A 16,654-nucleotide genomic window follows, 5' to 3' on the forward strand; every position below is an offset into this window, starting at 1 on the left:
AAAATAGATCTACCATACAACTCAGCTATACCACTCCTAGGCATATATCCTAAGGACTCATCTTATTACCTTAGAGATACTTGCACATCCATAGTTATTGCTGCTCTATTCACAATAGCTAGGAAATGGAACCAGCCTAGATGTCCCTTAACTGATGAGTGGATAATGAAGATGTGGCACATTTATACAATTGTGTTCTACTGAACGGTAAAGACATATGAACTTTGCAGGAAAACAGATGGATCTGGAAAGGATTATACTTAGTGAGGTAATCCAAGCCCAGAAACCCAAAAATCACATGTTCTCTCTCTCTCATATGTCGGTCCTAGATACAAATGATTGGATGTCTGTGTGAGTTGGAATAAAACTCAGTAGCAGAGGCCAGTAAGCTAGAAAGGAGATATAAATGAAATAGATGGGGAGGGGGGACTTAATAGGGTGATATTGTATATATACAAGTAGAAGAACAGATTAACAGGGATAAAAAGGCCTAAGTGAGTCAGGGAAGAGACTGAGCAAAGGAAAAGTAGGGGTATGAATGAGTCATATGGAAGCCTACTGGTTTGGACAATGGAACAACCAGAAGACATAGATTATTATTAGAAAAATTTCAGTGCCAGGGAGTTACCTTACAGAGAGGTGTTGGCCAGGGAGGTCCCTGATGCCCCCAAAACATTCCAGGCTATTGCTGAGGCTCCTGGTTTCCCACCCGGAATAGATTGTAAGACCCTATTGCTGAAGACTTCATATACTTGGGCTGCAAGGTCCCTGAGAAATCCTGCTGGAGCTGAGCTGGAAACCTCCTCTGTGTAGGCTAGCTGACAGAAAACTGGAAAATGCTATGCTACATGCAGTTCAATGGGAGAGAGAGAAATCACCACCAGTGGAGATACTCAACAGTGGACACTGTAAGCCTTAAATCTGGCCAACCAGGACAAAGGAGCCAACAGGTGCAATAGTGGCATGTCTGTTATGAGGGAAACCAGCTTCTCTCTAATTGGAATGGAGGCCCATTCCATGGGAGGGAATACATGCCTGATACTGAAAACTTATGACAAGGATAGTCATGAGTCCTAGGGGTGTAACATCTGCTAGTGTCTGCTGGCTAAATGTATATACTATGCTCACTTCTTTTCTTTTTGTTTCTTTGTTTTTCAAGGTAGGGTCTCAATCTAGCCCAGGCTAACCTGGAATTCACTCTGTAGTCTCAAGGTGGCCTCTAACTCACTGCGATCCTCCTACCTCTGCCTCCCAAGGGCTGGGATTAAAGGTTTGTGCCACCATGCCCAGCTTATGCTCACTTCTTTTTTTCTTTTTTTAATCTTTATTTGCAAGCAGAAACATACAGAGAGCAAGACCATGCCAGGGCTCTAGCCACTGCAAATGAACTGCAAATGCGTATTACCCTTTGTACATCTGGCTTTACATGTGTACTGGGAATCAAACCCAAATCATTAGGCTTTACAGGCAAGTGCCTTAACTGCTAAGCCATCTCTCCAGCCCCATGCTCACTTCTTTTAATGTTCCTACCCATATATTAATGCTATTCTCACTTTTGGTCACAGAAACTTTTCTTTTCAGATGGCAGTGACCTTGGGATGACTCAGAAGGCATCATGGTGCTGAGAAGAAGTGACAGAGGAGTGCTCAGCACTGAAACAACTCTATTACACCCTCCAAGGTTCAAGGTCCATTGCAGAAGAGGTGGCAGAAAGAATGTAAGAGCCAAAGAAAGGGTAGGACTCCTTACAACACACTCCACCAGACACAAAATGGCCTGGGTATCCATGACCTCACAGTGCCTGACACTACCTACACAAGACCATCAGAATAAGAGGAAAAGATGAAAACATCAAAATAAAAGAGACTGCTTGAGAGGGGAAAAGGTATGATGGACACAGGGTTGCAAAGGAGACCATGGGGGGAGGGAGAGAATTACCATGGGTTTGAAGGACTCAGGAAGCCATAATAAGCCTCAGAATCATCAACAGACCTAAGTTTCTGCTTCCCAGCAAGGTCAATTTCCTAATAAGGGGGAATAGACTGTCTGCACCATGCATTCCTGTGGTCATAGATAAGTTTGCTTAAAGTTCCTCAAATACACATAGAAAATCACAATAAAGGTTACGTAATATGCTTGGAATCCCCCTAGGCCCCTGCCCACCAGCTTTGCCCACCAGTGTCCTAAGCCTATCAGAAAAATACAAGTGCAGTAACTGCTTAGATCAACCAACCATGCAACCATTCCCCTTCTCCCTACTTCTTTGTTCAAATCCCTATAAAAAAACCTACACCCCCTGTTGCTCAGGGGTCTTACAGGGATCCACCGCACTGGTGAAGTCCAGAGTCCGAGCTTAAGCCCAAAATAAAGCTCTTTGTTGTTGCATACATGTCAGGCTCTCTTGATGGTCTTTGGGGACTCCATGATCTGGGCATAACAGGTTATTGTCTATGATTATGGAAAATGTCAATTAAAAAATAAATTAAGCCAGGCATGGTGGTGCACACCTTTAATCCCAGCACTCGGGAGGCAGAGGGAGGATTGCCGTGAGTTTGAGGCTACCCTGAGACTCCATAGTGAAAAACAAGTTAAAGTAATAATAATAATAAAGGAAAATAATAATAATAAAAGAAAAAAAAGAACCAGCCGGGTGTGGTGGTGCATGCCTTTAATCACAGCACTCAGGAGGCAGAGGTAGGAGTATTGTCCAGAGTTCAAAGCCACCCTGAGAGTACATAGTGACTTCCAGGTCAGCCTAAGCTAGAGTGAGACCCTATCTTGCAAAACCAAAACAAATAAAAGAAACAAACAAATAAAATAAGCAGATCTCTTTATGTAGAATTCTCTTTCCCCATAGCATCAGTTAAATAAGATGTTCTTAGACCCCATAAAGCCCTATGGTCAGCAACATGTAATGCTGGAACCCTGGATTATAGGGTGGCCATACATAAGTATGTGCATGTCTCCAAAGACATATAATCACCCACAAAATTAAGTTTAAGTCAAGCAAAAAAGCTTTCTGCTCTGACCTCACTTTTGAGTACTAATTAAATATATGTGGTTTATTTATTTAAATTGCTGCATTGTGTACTTCATTTTTATTTGTCTATCATTGGTGTGGTAATGGGAATGGAATCTAGGACTTTACAGCTACTGGCAAAGGATTCTTATCAGAGCCACCTTTCCAATCCAAGTAGCTAGTAATATCAACTGAAATTTCTGTTATAACCCCAGTCTCAGAACACTGCCGTGCACCTACCAAGCACTCACAAATAACTCTTGAAAGAAGTAATAAAATAAAGTAAATGGGCTATCTTAGGTTTTTTAATGTTTTAATTTTTTATTTTTTATTTATTTATTTTTTTTTAGGTAGGGTCTCACTCTAGTCCAGGCTGACCTGGAATTCATTATGTAGTCTCAGGTGGCCTTGAACGCATGGCAATCCTCCTTACCTTTGCTGGGATTAAAGGCATGTGCCATCACGCCCAGGTTAATTTTTTTTTTTTTTTTGTAGTTTTTCTTTTTTTAAAAAGGTACATTCATTCCTCTTAATCTCTCTATGAAAAAGAGGCTGGAAACCAGGCGTGGTGGTGTATGCTTTTAATCCCAGCATTCCGAGGCAGAGGTAGCAAAACAAAACAAAAGAGACTGGAGAAGCTAGGCATCATAACACACAGCTTTAATCCAAAAACTCTGGAGACTGAGGTAGGAGGATTGCTATGAGTTTGAGGCCAGCCTAAACTATAAGGAGTTCCTGTCCAAAAAACAAGAAAAAAAATTTTTTTTTTCAATAGTAAAATTGAAACAAAAAAACATCAGAAGAGGCTGGAGAGACAGCTTAGTTGGTAAAGTGTTTGCCTTGCAAGCATGAATTTGAATTTAACCCCAGTACACATGTAAAATGTCACATGTAATAGCATATGCTTATAATTCCAGCACTAGGGAGGCAAGAGAAGAGGATCTTTCAGGCTCCTTGGCCAGCCAGACTAGCCAAATAGGCAAGCTCTAAGCCAATAGAGAGACCCATCTCAAAAAGAGGTGGATATTGTCCCAGAGGAAGACACCCAAGGCTAACCTCTGGCTGCCACATGCACACACATATCAACTCATATACATGCTTGCATGCACACAACATACACACAAATAATTAAATAAGCTGAGCATAATGACACAAGCCTATTATCTTAGCATTTAAGAGGCAGAACGATTGCCAGAAGTTCAAAGCCAGTCTAATCTACTTAGAAAGTTGTAGGCCAGCCAAAAGCTACATAATGGGACCTTGTCTCAAAATTTTAAAAAAAATACAAAAAAAAAAAAAAAAAAAGCAAGGAACTTCAGGGGAAGGAGAAAGGAAAAAGAAATCCTACTGATGTGAGCTGGGCATGTTGGCATACATGTGTAATCTCAGCCCTTGGGAGACTGAAGCAGGAGGTTCACTGCATGGCAGCCAGGACTACCTATTATGCAAATCTGGCCAAAACAAAACAAAATAAAAACACACAAAATTTTACCAATGTATTATACAAACTGATATCCACTTCTAGACCACTTCTTAAATGGAAGAACTTCACAATTGGCACTTTTGCTGTTGTTATAGGTAGGATGTTTCTCAAACCTGTGTGGAGAAAGAAGATAGGATGATTAAATACTGCAGTGGGGGATGAAAGCAGCTCTAATGTTTACATTTCAACATAAAATGAAGGAACATAGCCCTGGCTATGACACTAATTTTATGACTATTCAAAGAATTCTGTTATTAAATATCTAAGAAAACTTCTGACAAAGTTTCGGTTTATTAAATACATTGGTATTTGCATCAAAAGAACTAAAATGCTGGCTACCATCCTCCAGAAATTCCAGACCACAAGAGTGAGTCTGTGAGTTTATGTGTGTGTGTGTAGCATTATTGGTGTGATAAACACCCAAACAGATGGCCTAATACAGAGTCTGGACATGTAAGTGTGACTTTTCTCTCCACCTGACCGTAATTTATTAGGAGACAAACTGATGAGGCAATCACTTGAATCCTTGACACAGAAGTTACCACAGAACGGGAAGTTATGAACATAAAAGAAAGAAACTGAATTATGTACAAGAGATAAATTGCCTGGGCTAGGGAAAGAACTTATGAAAATAGTGGCAGGTAAAGAAAGTATGCACAAAAGGCCCTGTAGGCTATAGAACTGGCTCGAGGGAAAAGAAACTGAATAATGAGATAGGAGAGGAAATGAGGACTCAGAGATGCTACATGTCCAGTAAAGCATTGTCTTTGGGAAATGAAGAGAAGCCAGTGACCTGGTAGAAGTAACAGAGACTCGCTGACTATGAAGATGGAAACAACACCCTGCAAGGAATAAACTAGAGGAGACACAGGAACTGAGGCAGGGTGACCATAATGGAAGGGACAAGACCATGATCAAAATACATAAAGAAAAAATGGCAATAAAAAATTAAAACACAGTGGGCATGGTGGCACATGTCTTTAATCTCAGCATTCCAGAGGCAGAGGTAGAAGGACTGCTGTGAGTTCGAGGCCACCCTGAGACTACACAGTGAATTCCAGCTCAGCCTGAGCTACAGCAAGACCCTATCTGAAAAAACCAAAAACAAAACAACAACAACAAAAAAGAAACAATGAATGAACCAATGAACCCAACTGGGCCAGAATTATCATGGTTGCTTGGGGATGCAGACAGAGCAAGGCATGCTTGAGATCACCTATGCATTAAGTGGGGTGAGGGCCGTTCATAATTCCCAAGTATCTATTATGTGACAAGGGTATACAGCAGGAATTTCAAAGAGAAAAGTGTGGGAGGGAGGGTATTACCATGGGATATTTTTTATAATCATGGAAAATGTTAATAAAAATTGTGAAAAGAAAAAAAAAAGCATATGCAGCAGAGGGTTCTCCACAAACACTGCCTAGACCTTACAGATGAGAAAACAAACCTGGAGGAATTCATTTAGGAATATGAAGCTGCGGCTGGAGAGATGGCTCAGTGGTTAAAGGCATTTGCTTACAAAGCCTGATGGGTTCAATTCCCTAGTACCCACGTAAAGCCAGAGGAACAAGGTGGTACATGCATCTGGAGTTCGTCTGCAGTAGCAGGAAGCCCTGGAAAGCCCATACTCACTGTCTACGAGTCTCTCTTAAATAGTCAAACAAATAAATAAATAGGAAACTGGTAAAGTGTGGAGCTTGGATTTAGACTGCACAGGAGTGGCCCCAAACCTGTACTGAGTCTAGATGAGGACTAATGACCATTCACCCACACTGTTAATTAATTCCATGAAGGATCATGCTAAAAGGAACAGCAGGTACCTGGCAGTGCTGGTAGAAGAGAGGCAGTAAAAGCACAGAGAACTTCACTCTAAGATGTCTGTTTGAGTTTCTTTCTTTTTTTATTTTAGTTTAGTTTTTAAAATCTTTTATTTATTTGACAGAGAGAAAGCGACAGAGAGAAAGAGATTGAAAACGGGCATGCGAGGATCTCTAGCCACTGCAAATGAACTCAAGATGCATGTGCCACCTTGTACATCTGGCCTATGTGGGTCCTGGGGAATTGAACCTGAGTCCTTAGGCTTCACAGGCAAGCGTTTTAACTGCTAAGCCATCTCGCCAGCTCCCTATTTGAGCTTCTTTTGAGACTTAAGTGGTGTCAGCCATAGCAGATATGTAGTAGTCACATAATACAACTCAGGAATACCATACACAATTAATAGGGGGAAAAAAAAAAAGCAAAACACTAAGGAAACAGACAAAAATATTTTGAAAAGTTTATAGAGGCACCTGAATGTTTTCTAAGGACTCTTGCCAGTTCTTCAATAGTTCTTACACAGTCCAACCCCTGTAATGAGAAGGCACAAACAATGGAATCAAAACAAGAAACAAACTGAGTCTGGTGGTACAAGCTTGTAATCTCACCTGCACCAGAGGCTGAGGCAGGAGTATCACTAATAAAAGGCCTGTTTGGGACACAAAGTTCATGGACTGCCAGGGTAACTTATAGAGACCATGTCTCACAAAACAAAAGAAGAGCTGAAGCCAGGTGTGGGGGTGCACACCTTTAATCCCAGCACCTGGGAAGCAGAGGTAGGATTGTCGTGAGTTCAAGATCACCCTGAAATTATACAGTGAAGTCTAGGTTAGCCACGGCTAGAGCGAGATCCTACCTCAAAAAAATAAAGGGAGCTGAAGACGTAGCTCAATAATGAAGTGCTTGTCTAGCATACACAGTGTCCTGGGGTCAATACCTAATACCAGAAGGCAAAAACAATAACAAAAGAAAACCCAGAAGGCAGATTCCTAACTTGATCTTATTTCCATTATATTCAGAAATTAGCTTAATTTCAATTCATTTACTGTTTTTCTTTATATTGAATATCAGAGTTAGTATATTCAGAAAATATCCTAAAGATGTGAAAAACACTAAGCATCTTATGTCCTAATTATGACTGGACAATGCAACACAGACTAAAGTGAGTCAGAAAGCCTATAGACCCAGACCTTCCAGGACTGGTTTCTGAGCCAAAAAGGGACTTTATTTTCCCCTCTTTCTATAGCCATCTCAATAAGAAGCCATGTGCAGAACATGTAGAGAGCCTTCTGTGCTCCATCTTATTCACACAGGTCATTACAGTTTCATTAGAAGTTGATGACTTTCTGTGGAAAGGAATTAAAACTTATGTGATCTCATTGTATGACTAGTCAAAATTATAATAAAAAATTAAAGTCCAATATATAAAAAATATAAAGGCAAATATAACAATATTTAAGGTAAGTTATATGTAATTTTGGGCCATTTTTTAAAAATTAAATTAAGGAGTTTTGCGCTGGAGAGATGGCTTAGAGGTTAAAATACTTCTCTACAAAGCCAAAGGATCTTGGTTTAATTCCCCAGGACCCATGTAAGCCAGATGCACTAGGTGGCACATGTATCTGGAGTTTGTTTGCAGTGGCTGGATGCCATGGCACTCATTCTCTTTCTTTGTCTGTCTGTCTCTCACTATCAAATAAGTAAATAAGAACAAAATATTTTTAACAATATTAAGTTGTCTCTATGTATCCCAGTGAGGCCTCAAAGTCATGATACTCCTGCCTCCGCCTCCCAAGTTTGGAATTCTAGGTATACACCACCATGTCTAAATGTCAACATGACAGCTGACACTGTGTGGAGGTGCACACACGTCAACATGACAGCTGACACTGTGGAGGTGCACACACGTCACATGACAGCTGACACTGTGGAGGTGCACACACGTCAACATGACAGCTGGCACTGTGGAGGTGCACACACGTCAACATGACAGCTGACACTGTGGAGGTGCACACACGTCAACATGACAGCTGACACTGTGGAGGTGCACACACGTCAACATGACAGCTGGCACTGTGGAGGTGCACACACGTCAACATGACAGCTGGCACTGTGGAGGTGCACACACGTCAACATGACAGCTGGCACTGTGGAGGTGCACACACGTCAACATGACAGCTGGCACTGTGGAGGTGCACACACGTCAACATGACAGCTGACACTGTGGAGGTGCACACACGTCAACATGACAGCTGACACTGTGGAGGTGCACACACGTCAACATGACAGCTGACACTGTGGAGGTGCACACACGTCAACATGACAGCTGACACTGTGGAGGTGCACACACGTCAACATGACAGCTGACACTGTGGATGTGCACACCGGTCAGTCTGGTGGCCAGGCCAAAAGGATTACGGAGAAACTGGCTTGTATTTGTAGACTTCTTAGATGTCACTTTTCAATCCACTTTGGACTACAATTTAAAGGCAATTTTCTAAGCTTCCTCTTCTTTTTTCTTCTTTTTGAAACTGGGGCTTTTTCTTCTTCTCTCTTTTTTTAAGTACTAGCTCAAGCTGACCTAGCGCTCATGACAATCCTCCCACTTATGCCTCTCCAGTGTTGGGGTTATGGGTGTGTGCCACCACACCAATCTGAGGTTTTCTACTACTCACATCACCTCTAAGCTGTGTGGCTGGAGGATTACCAAACAGCTTGCTTGATGTGGTATGCCCAGAAATATCTGGACTATACTAAGCAGTTCTATCAGTCGAGACTTGTCAAACCAGGGCTTAGGTGATGGCTCAGTGGTAAAGTGCTTGCTATAAAAGAATTTAAACCTGAACTTTGACCTCTAGCACCCATGGAAAAGCAGGGTGTGACAGTACACACCAACAACACCAGCACTGGGAAGGTGGAGACAGGAGGATCCCTGAGATTCATTGGCCAACTACTCTAGCAGAACTGGCCAGTTCAAGAGACCCTGTCTCAAAATATAAACTGAAGACCAAGGAAGACATATGACATTGATCTCTGGCCTCCACACACAAATGCACACATGGCCATGCAACCGCACACAATGTACCCACAAATATATGAACATACATATATACCCCTACCACACACATTTGCAAAAAATAATTGATCAAATCAGAATTCCAAATCCAAGTGTTATGTGGTCACTATACCTCAGCAGTTTCATGTCCATTAATTGTCATACAAACATCAAGATCACTTTGCTTGAACCCAAATCCATTTTTCGAGGAGCCAAACAAGCTCAATTTAGTTCCTGTTAGGGATACATAAGAAGAAATCACTCACAATCTGACTACAATTTATTTAATTAATTGGTCCTTTCATAAGTCAAAAATGCCCAGCTGTTAACTATCTTATCCTATACTTATGGTCTTTTTAATCAGTCATTTAAATTCTTCCCCTCAGTTTAAATATATATATTGTTATATATATTAGTATATTATAATTTATATATATATATATATATATATATATATATATATATATATATATGTATGTATATATATATATATGGAGTATATTCATAATGTAAGGGCATTTCCAGGAAAATTTTAGATGTAATAAGATTACTGCTTTCTGGGCTGGAGAGATGGCTTAGTGGTTAAGGCATTTGCCTGCAAAGCCAAAGGACCTGGGGTTCGATTCCCCAGGACCCACGTTAGCCAGATGCACAAGGGGGCACACATGTCTGGAGTTCATTTGCAATGGGTGGAGGCCCTGGTGCACCCATTCTCTCTCTCTCTCTCTCTCTGTCAAGTAAATAAATAAAAATTAAAAATATTTTTTAAAAATTACTGCTTTCAAAATGAATGTTTTTGTTAAAGTGTAAGCTTTCATGCTCATTATACTAAGTAAAATTCACTTGAGGCATCTCAAGGATCGATCCTTCACTGTTATCTTTTCTGTTGGGAAATGAGAATTTGGCAAACCAGAGCCCCTCCTAGATATGTCAAGATACCACAAGGTTATATAATGGTCAAAATTTTTATAATGCATGTTCATTCAAAAGGTCACAATATTTTTCTTAAAGATAAAAAAGTTACTTACCTGGAAAGTCCTGTTTTATGAAGCTTTCTAGATTTTGTCGAATATGTTCACGAGCTTGATCTTCTAAAATAGTTGGAGAAAAGTCTTCTGTTTAAAATAAATAAATATATATTTTTTAAAAACTACTTATTTATTTATGGGGGGGGCAGATAGAGAGAGAGAGACAGAGACAGAGAATAGGCATGCCAGGACCTTTAGCCAGTGCAAACTCTAGGCACATGCGCCACCTTGTGCAACTGGCTTTATGTGGGTATTGGGGAATTGTACCTGGATTCTTTGGCTTTGCTGGCAAGTGCCTTAACCACTAAGCCATTCCCCAGCCCCTTCAAAAACCTTTCTAACAAACTGAAAGTTAAAAAAACAAAAAAACAAAAAAAAACTTTAAAGTTTGGGCTGGGGAGATGACTCAACATACTTAAGGTACATGTCTATAAAGCCTAATGACCAAAGTTCAAAACTCTAGTATTCACCCAGATGCACACCCATTTTCTCTCCCTACTCCCACTCTCTGTACAAGACTTTAACCCGAGCATTCAGGAAGTGAAGGGAGGAGGATCACTGTGAGTTCAGGGCAGGCCTGAGACTGTACAGTGAATTCCAGGTCAGCCTGGGCTAGCATGAGAACCTACCTCAAAAAAAAAAAACTTTAAAAAGTTTAAAAACAACTACATACTTGGGCTAGGCATGGTGGCACATGCCTTTAATCCGAGTGGGAGGCAGAGGTAGTAGGATCACTGTGAATTCAAGGCTAGCCTGAGATATACAGCAAATTCCAGGACAACTTGGGTAGTGTGACATCCTACCTCAAGAAACAAAACAAACAAACAAACAAACAAAAACCCCTAAATATTTGTATTCTTATTTGTAGTAGATAGTAAGATCAATATGAAATAAATTTTTTGTCATTGTCAGCAGTGTAAACTTTGTCAAAAGCCCAATGGGGAACCTACAAGTGTAGTTATATGCTAAATGGACAAGGTATCAAACTACCTCCTCAATCTTTAGGTTTATATCCATAGGTTAGTGTACTTTCAACCTAGTTTCCATCAAAGAATTGTATTTAACATTTTATTTATTAATTTACAAGCAGAGAGATAGAGAGATGGGGAGTGCACCAGGGCATGCACCACTTTGTGCTTTTGGCTTTATATGGGTACTAGGGTATCGAACTCAGGTCGTTAGGTTTTGCAGGCAAGTGTCTTAACTGCTGAGCCATCTCTCCAGCCCCCAGAATTTTCTTTTCATAGTGGTCAAGCAAAGCTAGCAAAAATGCTGAAAATGAGGGCTGGAGATATGGCCAAACAGTTAAGGCACTTGCCTGCAAAGCCTAAGGACTCATGTTCAATTTCCCAGTACCCATATAAACCAGATGCACAAGGTGGCACATGTGTCTGGAGTTCACTTGCAATGGCTGGAGGCCCACTTTCACTCTATCTGCTTCCTTCTCTTTCTCTCTCTCTCTCAAATAAATAAATAAAATCTAAAAATGCTGAGAATAAGTGACTATTGTGTGCTCAACTCTAAATGGGACAACTATATACTACTCTCCAAGGCTCAGAGAACATAAAGGAAGAGGAAGTAGAAAGATGTAAGAGCAAGAAAATGGGAGAACTGTCCAGCTCTGGGTGTGACTTGGCCATCACACTCATGAACTCACAGCACTGTGGCTTCTAGCATAAGATTAAGACCATTAACATTATTATATCATGGATGAGGGACTCATGAAATTCCTCTCCCAGAGGAGGCAGTCAATGGCTGCTAGGGAAAGAGGGGGTCATCTTCTTCGGTAGTATAATCACTAGTAAGTTGCTCATAATTTAGTAAATAATCCTTCATCCAGGCTCATGTAAGCAATTCTAATTTAAGTCAGTGGGTGTCTCTGTCTGTCTGTCTGTCTGTCTCTCTCTCTCTCTCACACACACACACACATGAAAGTAGGAAGGGGACTAAACAGGAAGAAGGGATTTACTGGAGTGGGAGGAAGATAAGAGTAATAGGGGATGAATATGGTCAAAAGACATTACATATATTTATGAAAACATCAAAAGAAAATGAAAATTACAAAAGCAATGTGCCTGGCTTGTGCTAACACAATCCAGGTGTGTGGTACACCCCTATAATACCTTGGGAGGCAAAAGCAGGCGGAGTGCTGCACTGGCCTGCTATACATAGCAAGTTTTAAGCCAGTCAGAGATACATAGGAAAATCCCATCTCAAAAGTCTGACATCAAGAACTTCTTTTAAAATGGAATTAATCTGGATAGATGCTCTGTATCTACCAGATTACCCCCCAGAATTGTGATCACAGAGGTTTGTGAGCATATGTATGTTCTGTTGTTTTTAACCGAGAACCCAGTTTTCTTTTTCTTTTGTGTTGGTTTTTTTTCCCCCTTGGGGGTGGGGGTTGCAGTAGGGTCTCGCTCTAGCCCAGGCTGACCTGCAATTTACTATGTAGTCTCAGGGTGGCCTTGAACTCACAGCAATCCTCCTACCTCTGCCTCCCAAGTGCTCTGATTAACGGCATGCACCACCACACCCACATTTTTGTGCTTTTTAAAATACATTTTTGTTTATTTGCAAGCAGGGAGAAATAGAAGAGACAGAGAAACTGGGTGTGCCAGGCCTTCCAGTGTTGCAGATGCATGTGCCACTTTGTGCTTTGCCATATGACTGGGGAATCAAACTTGGACTGTTAGGCTTTGCAGGCTAGTGCCTTAGCCACTCAGACCTCTCTGCAGTCTACCCCTCTGTGACCCCCCAGCCCCACACCCCACTGTCCCACTTTTTGAAGTAGGTTTCACTCTAACCCAGGCTGATCTGGAACTCACTTTGTAGCTATAGGCTGGCCTTGAGCTCATGGTGATCCTTCTACCTCTGCCTCCCAAGTGCTGGGATTAAATATGTGCTCCACCACACCGGACTCCCACGCTTTGTGCTCAAGTTTTGGAAATGTTGAATTAAAGCTTTAAAAAGAGGTTCCTTTTTCATACCATTGCTCATATGTCATTATTATAATGTGTCTTAGAAATCTTTAAGGAAGATCTACTGCCCCTAAGGGAGAGGCAGTGTATAGATCACTTCCTAGTTAGCCTGGAAATACTTCTGCTCCTGAACATCTATCCTTAAAAAGCACTCACCCCTCTTTCCATCTCAATTATTTATGGCATGCCTCCATGGGACAGGTCTGACACAGAACACTGCAGCTAGTAGGGAAGGGACAGGTCCTTAGACTGCTGGCAGGGATTCCGATGACTCTTGAGGATCTGGCAACCATTACAGTGACACACAGAAAAAAATGTGTAACTTACGGTAACACTGGATGCAAACTTGATCTAAGATAGCTGAAAACTTGGGTGTTAGTGGTGGCAAAGGCTCCAGCTGGATTCGCTTGAAGTCCTCAGGACAGTCCTTCTTTAGATGACCATCCCGCTTGCATAAGCTGCATACAACAGTGGGAGACTGCGGGGATATGGCAGACCAAAACAAGAGTAAAGATTAAGCTTTATTTGTTAAACAGTCTTAGACAAAAAATTTAAGAACACAGTCTATACAAAAGTGCAGCCACGGGCTGGAGAGATGGCTTAGTGGTTAAGTGCCTGCCTGTGAAGCCTAAGGACCCTGGTTTGAGGCTCAATTCCCCAGGACCCATGTTAGCCAGATGCACAAGGGGGCGCACGCGTCTGGAGTTCACTTGCAGTGGCTGGAGGCCTTGGCGCGCCCATTCTCTCTCTCTCTCATTTTCTCTCTCTCTCTCTCTCTCTGTCTCTGCCTCTTTCTCTGTCTGTCACTCTCAAATTAAAACAACAACAACAAAAAGTACAGCCACTCTAAATGAACCAAGACATGGGACACTCTTATGGCATGCCTGGGAGAATAGGGCAACAAACCACCAGCATTTTCCTCCTCCTATGCTGATTCCCATGCATCTTAGGGAGAGAAGGATCATGTGATAGTATTAGAATAAATCCAACTACAGCCAAACAAGGAAATTGCTGTTCTACTGTATAAAAATTACATTCATTAACATTATTTAAAGTCTCCTAGATTTATATCAGGTAGCACTAATTACCTTGCCTTTGGTGAAGAGAAGTTTAGTAAATTTGTAGAAGAAATCAGGCTGATCCCCAGGTGAATTTTCCTCTGATACACTTTCTTCCTTAAGACTTATCTTATTCAGGTCTGTTAGCAGAGCTCCATCTACATGTGTTCCACATTCTTTCAAATCTTCACACTTGGCAGGGCTAACTAATTCATCCTCCTCTTCAGAGAGGACATCCTCATCCCCTGACCCAGTATAGGTGTTATCTAACTCCTCCTCATTAACAATGCTGTCCTCATCCTCTATTTGGTTAATGCTGAGCTTGGGTTCTTCCTTCTCCTGCTTTTCCTCTTCTTCATCCAAGTGAATGATGGCTGATGTCTGGCCATGGACTAAAGGGGAAAAGTGGTCTAGAGAGTCTTCCAGTTCACTGGCACCCTCCAGACTTTCCTCATTAGTATCTTCCTTGTCATATAAAATGACAAATTCATCACACTCTTTAGCTGTAGGATTCTGGAGGCCTACTAGTTCCAGAGTGCTTTCATAATTACGTGTGAGGCTGCAGGTTTTAAGTTCTAGGTGCTTGCTTCTGCTTAAACCTTGATCATCAGTGGCCAAAGGATGGTTGCCCTCCTGTCTGATGTTCTTGTTCTTACTTCCTGTTTCTTGATGTAGTATCGCATTATCCTCATAATCCTTACAACTGACTTGTGCCTGGACACAGCCTACGTTTTCCAGCTGGACACTGATGTGCATGCAGCCCACTTTCTCCTCTGCTGGGCTTCCAGAATGTTCAGCAGTCTCTTTAAGAGTAAGTGGCTGTGCCTTGCAAGTATTTTCAGTTGAAGTGGTAGTAGCACCAGGACCCTGAGCCAAATCTGAATTTATAAGTTTATTATTATCTTCTGTCTGGATGCCTGGATCATGATTTATTGCCTCTTTAGAATGATCTGAAATAGATGTAATTGAGCTTGGAGGCTTTGGAAGGCTGGATTTTGAAACATTGTGTGGAAGAGCAAAATATTTATATGTTGTTCTTAAACAATGAAGTATATATTCAAATACAGGTTGACTATTTAGGGTCCTTGCCACATTTCTTTTAACAGAGTAGGGATCTGTAACAAAAAGAAAAAAAGAGAAGTCTACTAGTTTATCACTTCTATTACATGCTAAAAAATATACACATATATATACTCTCTGCAAATAAAAACAGTGACAATAAGCAACAGTAAAATTTGCCATGCACCTTATATGCTTTTTTAAAAAGTAGGGGTAGGGAATGAGAAGAGAACTGTTTAAGAACAAAAGGCAATGCTTCCTGAAATACCTGCTCTATGGAAAGATCCCATGAGAACTAGTTTCCCTTTCCCTGTGCTGCTCTGTGACTGTAGAGGCAGGAGTGGGGTCAGCAGTGTGGCTCCCATGACCTGGGGAAGCTAGCTCTTCCCCACAGACTTCATGGCTGAGTGCGCTGCTCCCCACTCAGCCAGCCCTGCAGTGCGTCAAGCTTACCTCCACTCTTCTGCCCTGGGAAGCCCCATCACTGAATTGGCTGGCCTGAGTTTCAGGGGCGAGAGGGAGGCACCACTTCTCTCAATCTTTTCTCCTCCCCTAGAACTCCAGCAGGTTAGGCAATTGGCCAGAAGAGCTGAGCCAGAGAAACTGCAGGGGAGGGTTTAAAAATGTGAGATCCCCATGACTGCACATAGAATTCATAACAAAATGAAAAAAAAAAAAGCACCAAAAACGTTTACGCAATATAAAGCTTGAAAAAAAAATCAAGCAAAAAATGAGATTTCCATGTAGGAATCCTTACTTTGTTGTTTTTTAAATTACTCAAAGGAGGAGAATTAAGATTTCTAGAGGTATTTCAAACCCCTAAATTTGAAAAGCTGAAGGTCCACTTGGTGATATTTTCAGGGCACACTGGAACGTCTTTGAAACAGAGGCTTCACTTTAAAGGCGATTTCACTAAACAATGTTGGTATGAGTAAGTTACTGCTTTCTAGTTGTTCCCTCAGCTGGAGACTTACCCAACTAAGAATGCCATTTTCCATGAGAAAAAGTATTTGCTTTACCGTTGTGAAACTAAATATCAAGAACAATTGCTGAAAGGACTAAATTTAAAAATAGAGAAGTAAGGACAGTAAAGAAGAAAGGGGAACATATAGAGATCACTAAGGAATTTACAAAGCAAGTTAATGGCTAGCCATTA

The 16,654-nt window shown here is 41.3% G+C and overlaps 1 protein-coding gene across 5 annotated transcripts in view; it reads right to left on the bottom strand.

Annotated features, from left to right (window-relative positions):
* Tut7 (terminal uridylyl transferase 7) overlaps nt 1-16,654 on the bottom strand; it is an 88,835-nt gene that overhangs the window by 30,909 nt on the left and 41,272 nt on the right. For all 5 annotated transcript variants that reach the window (XM_004672342.2, XM_045142526.1, XM_045142523.1 and 2 more), the window contains exons 13-18: nt 14,470-15,554; nt 13,709-13,859; nt 10,401-10,487; nt 9,506-9,606; nt 6,791-6,848; nt 4,512-4,615 (exon numbers count right to left, since the gene is read on the bottom strand). In XM_004672342.2, the coding sequence (XP_004672399.1) occupies nt 4,512-4,615; nt 6,791-6,848; nt 9,506-9,606; nt 10,401-10,487; nt 13,709-13,859; nt 14,470-15,554 (1,586 nt within the window). The remainder of the gene's footprint in view (nt 1-4,511; nt 4,616-6,790; nt 6,849-9,505; nt 9,607-10,400; nt 10,488-13,708; nt 13,860-14,469; nt 15,555-16,654) is intronic.

This window comes from Jaculus jaculus, chromosome 2 (genome assembly GCF_020740685.1).
Source record: "Jaculus jaculus isolate mJacJac1 chromosome 2, mJacJac1.mat.Y.cur, whole genome shotgun sequence".
NCBI lineage: Eukaryota > Metazoa > Chordata > Mammalia > Rodentia > Dipodidae > Jaculus > Jaculus jaculus.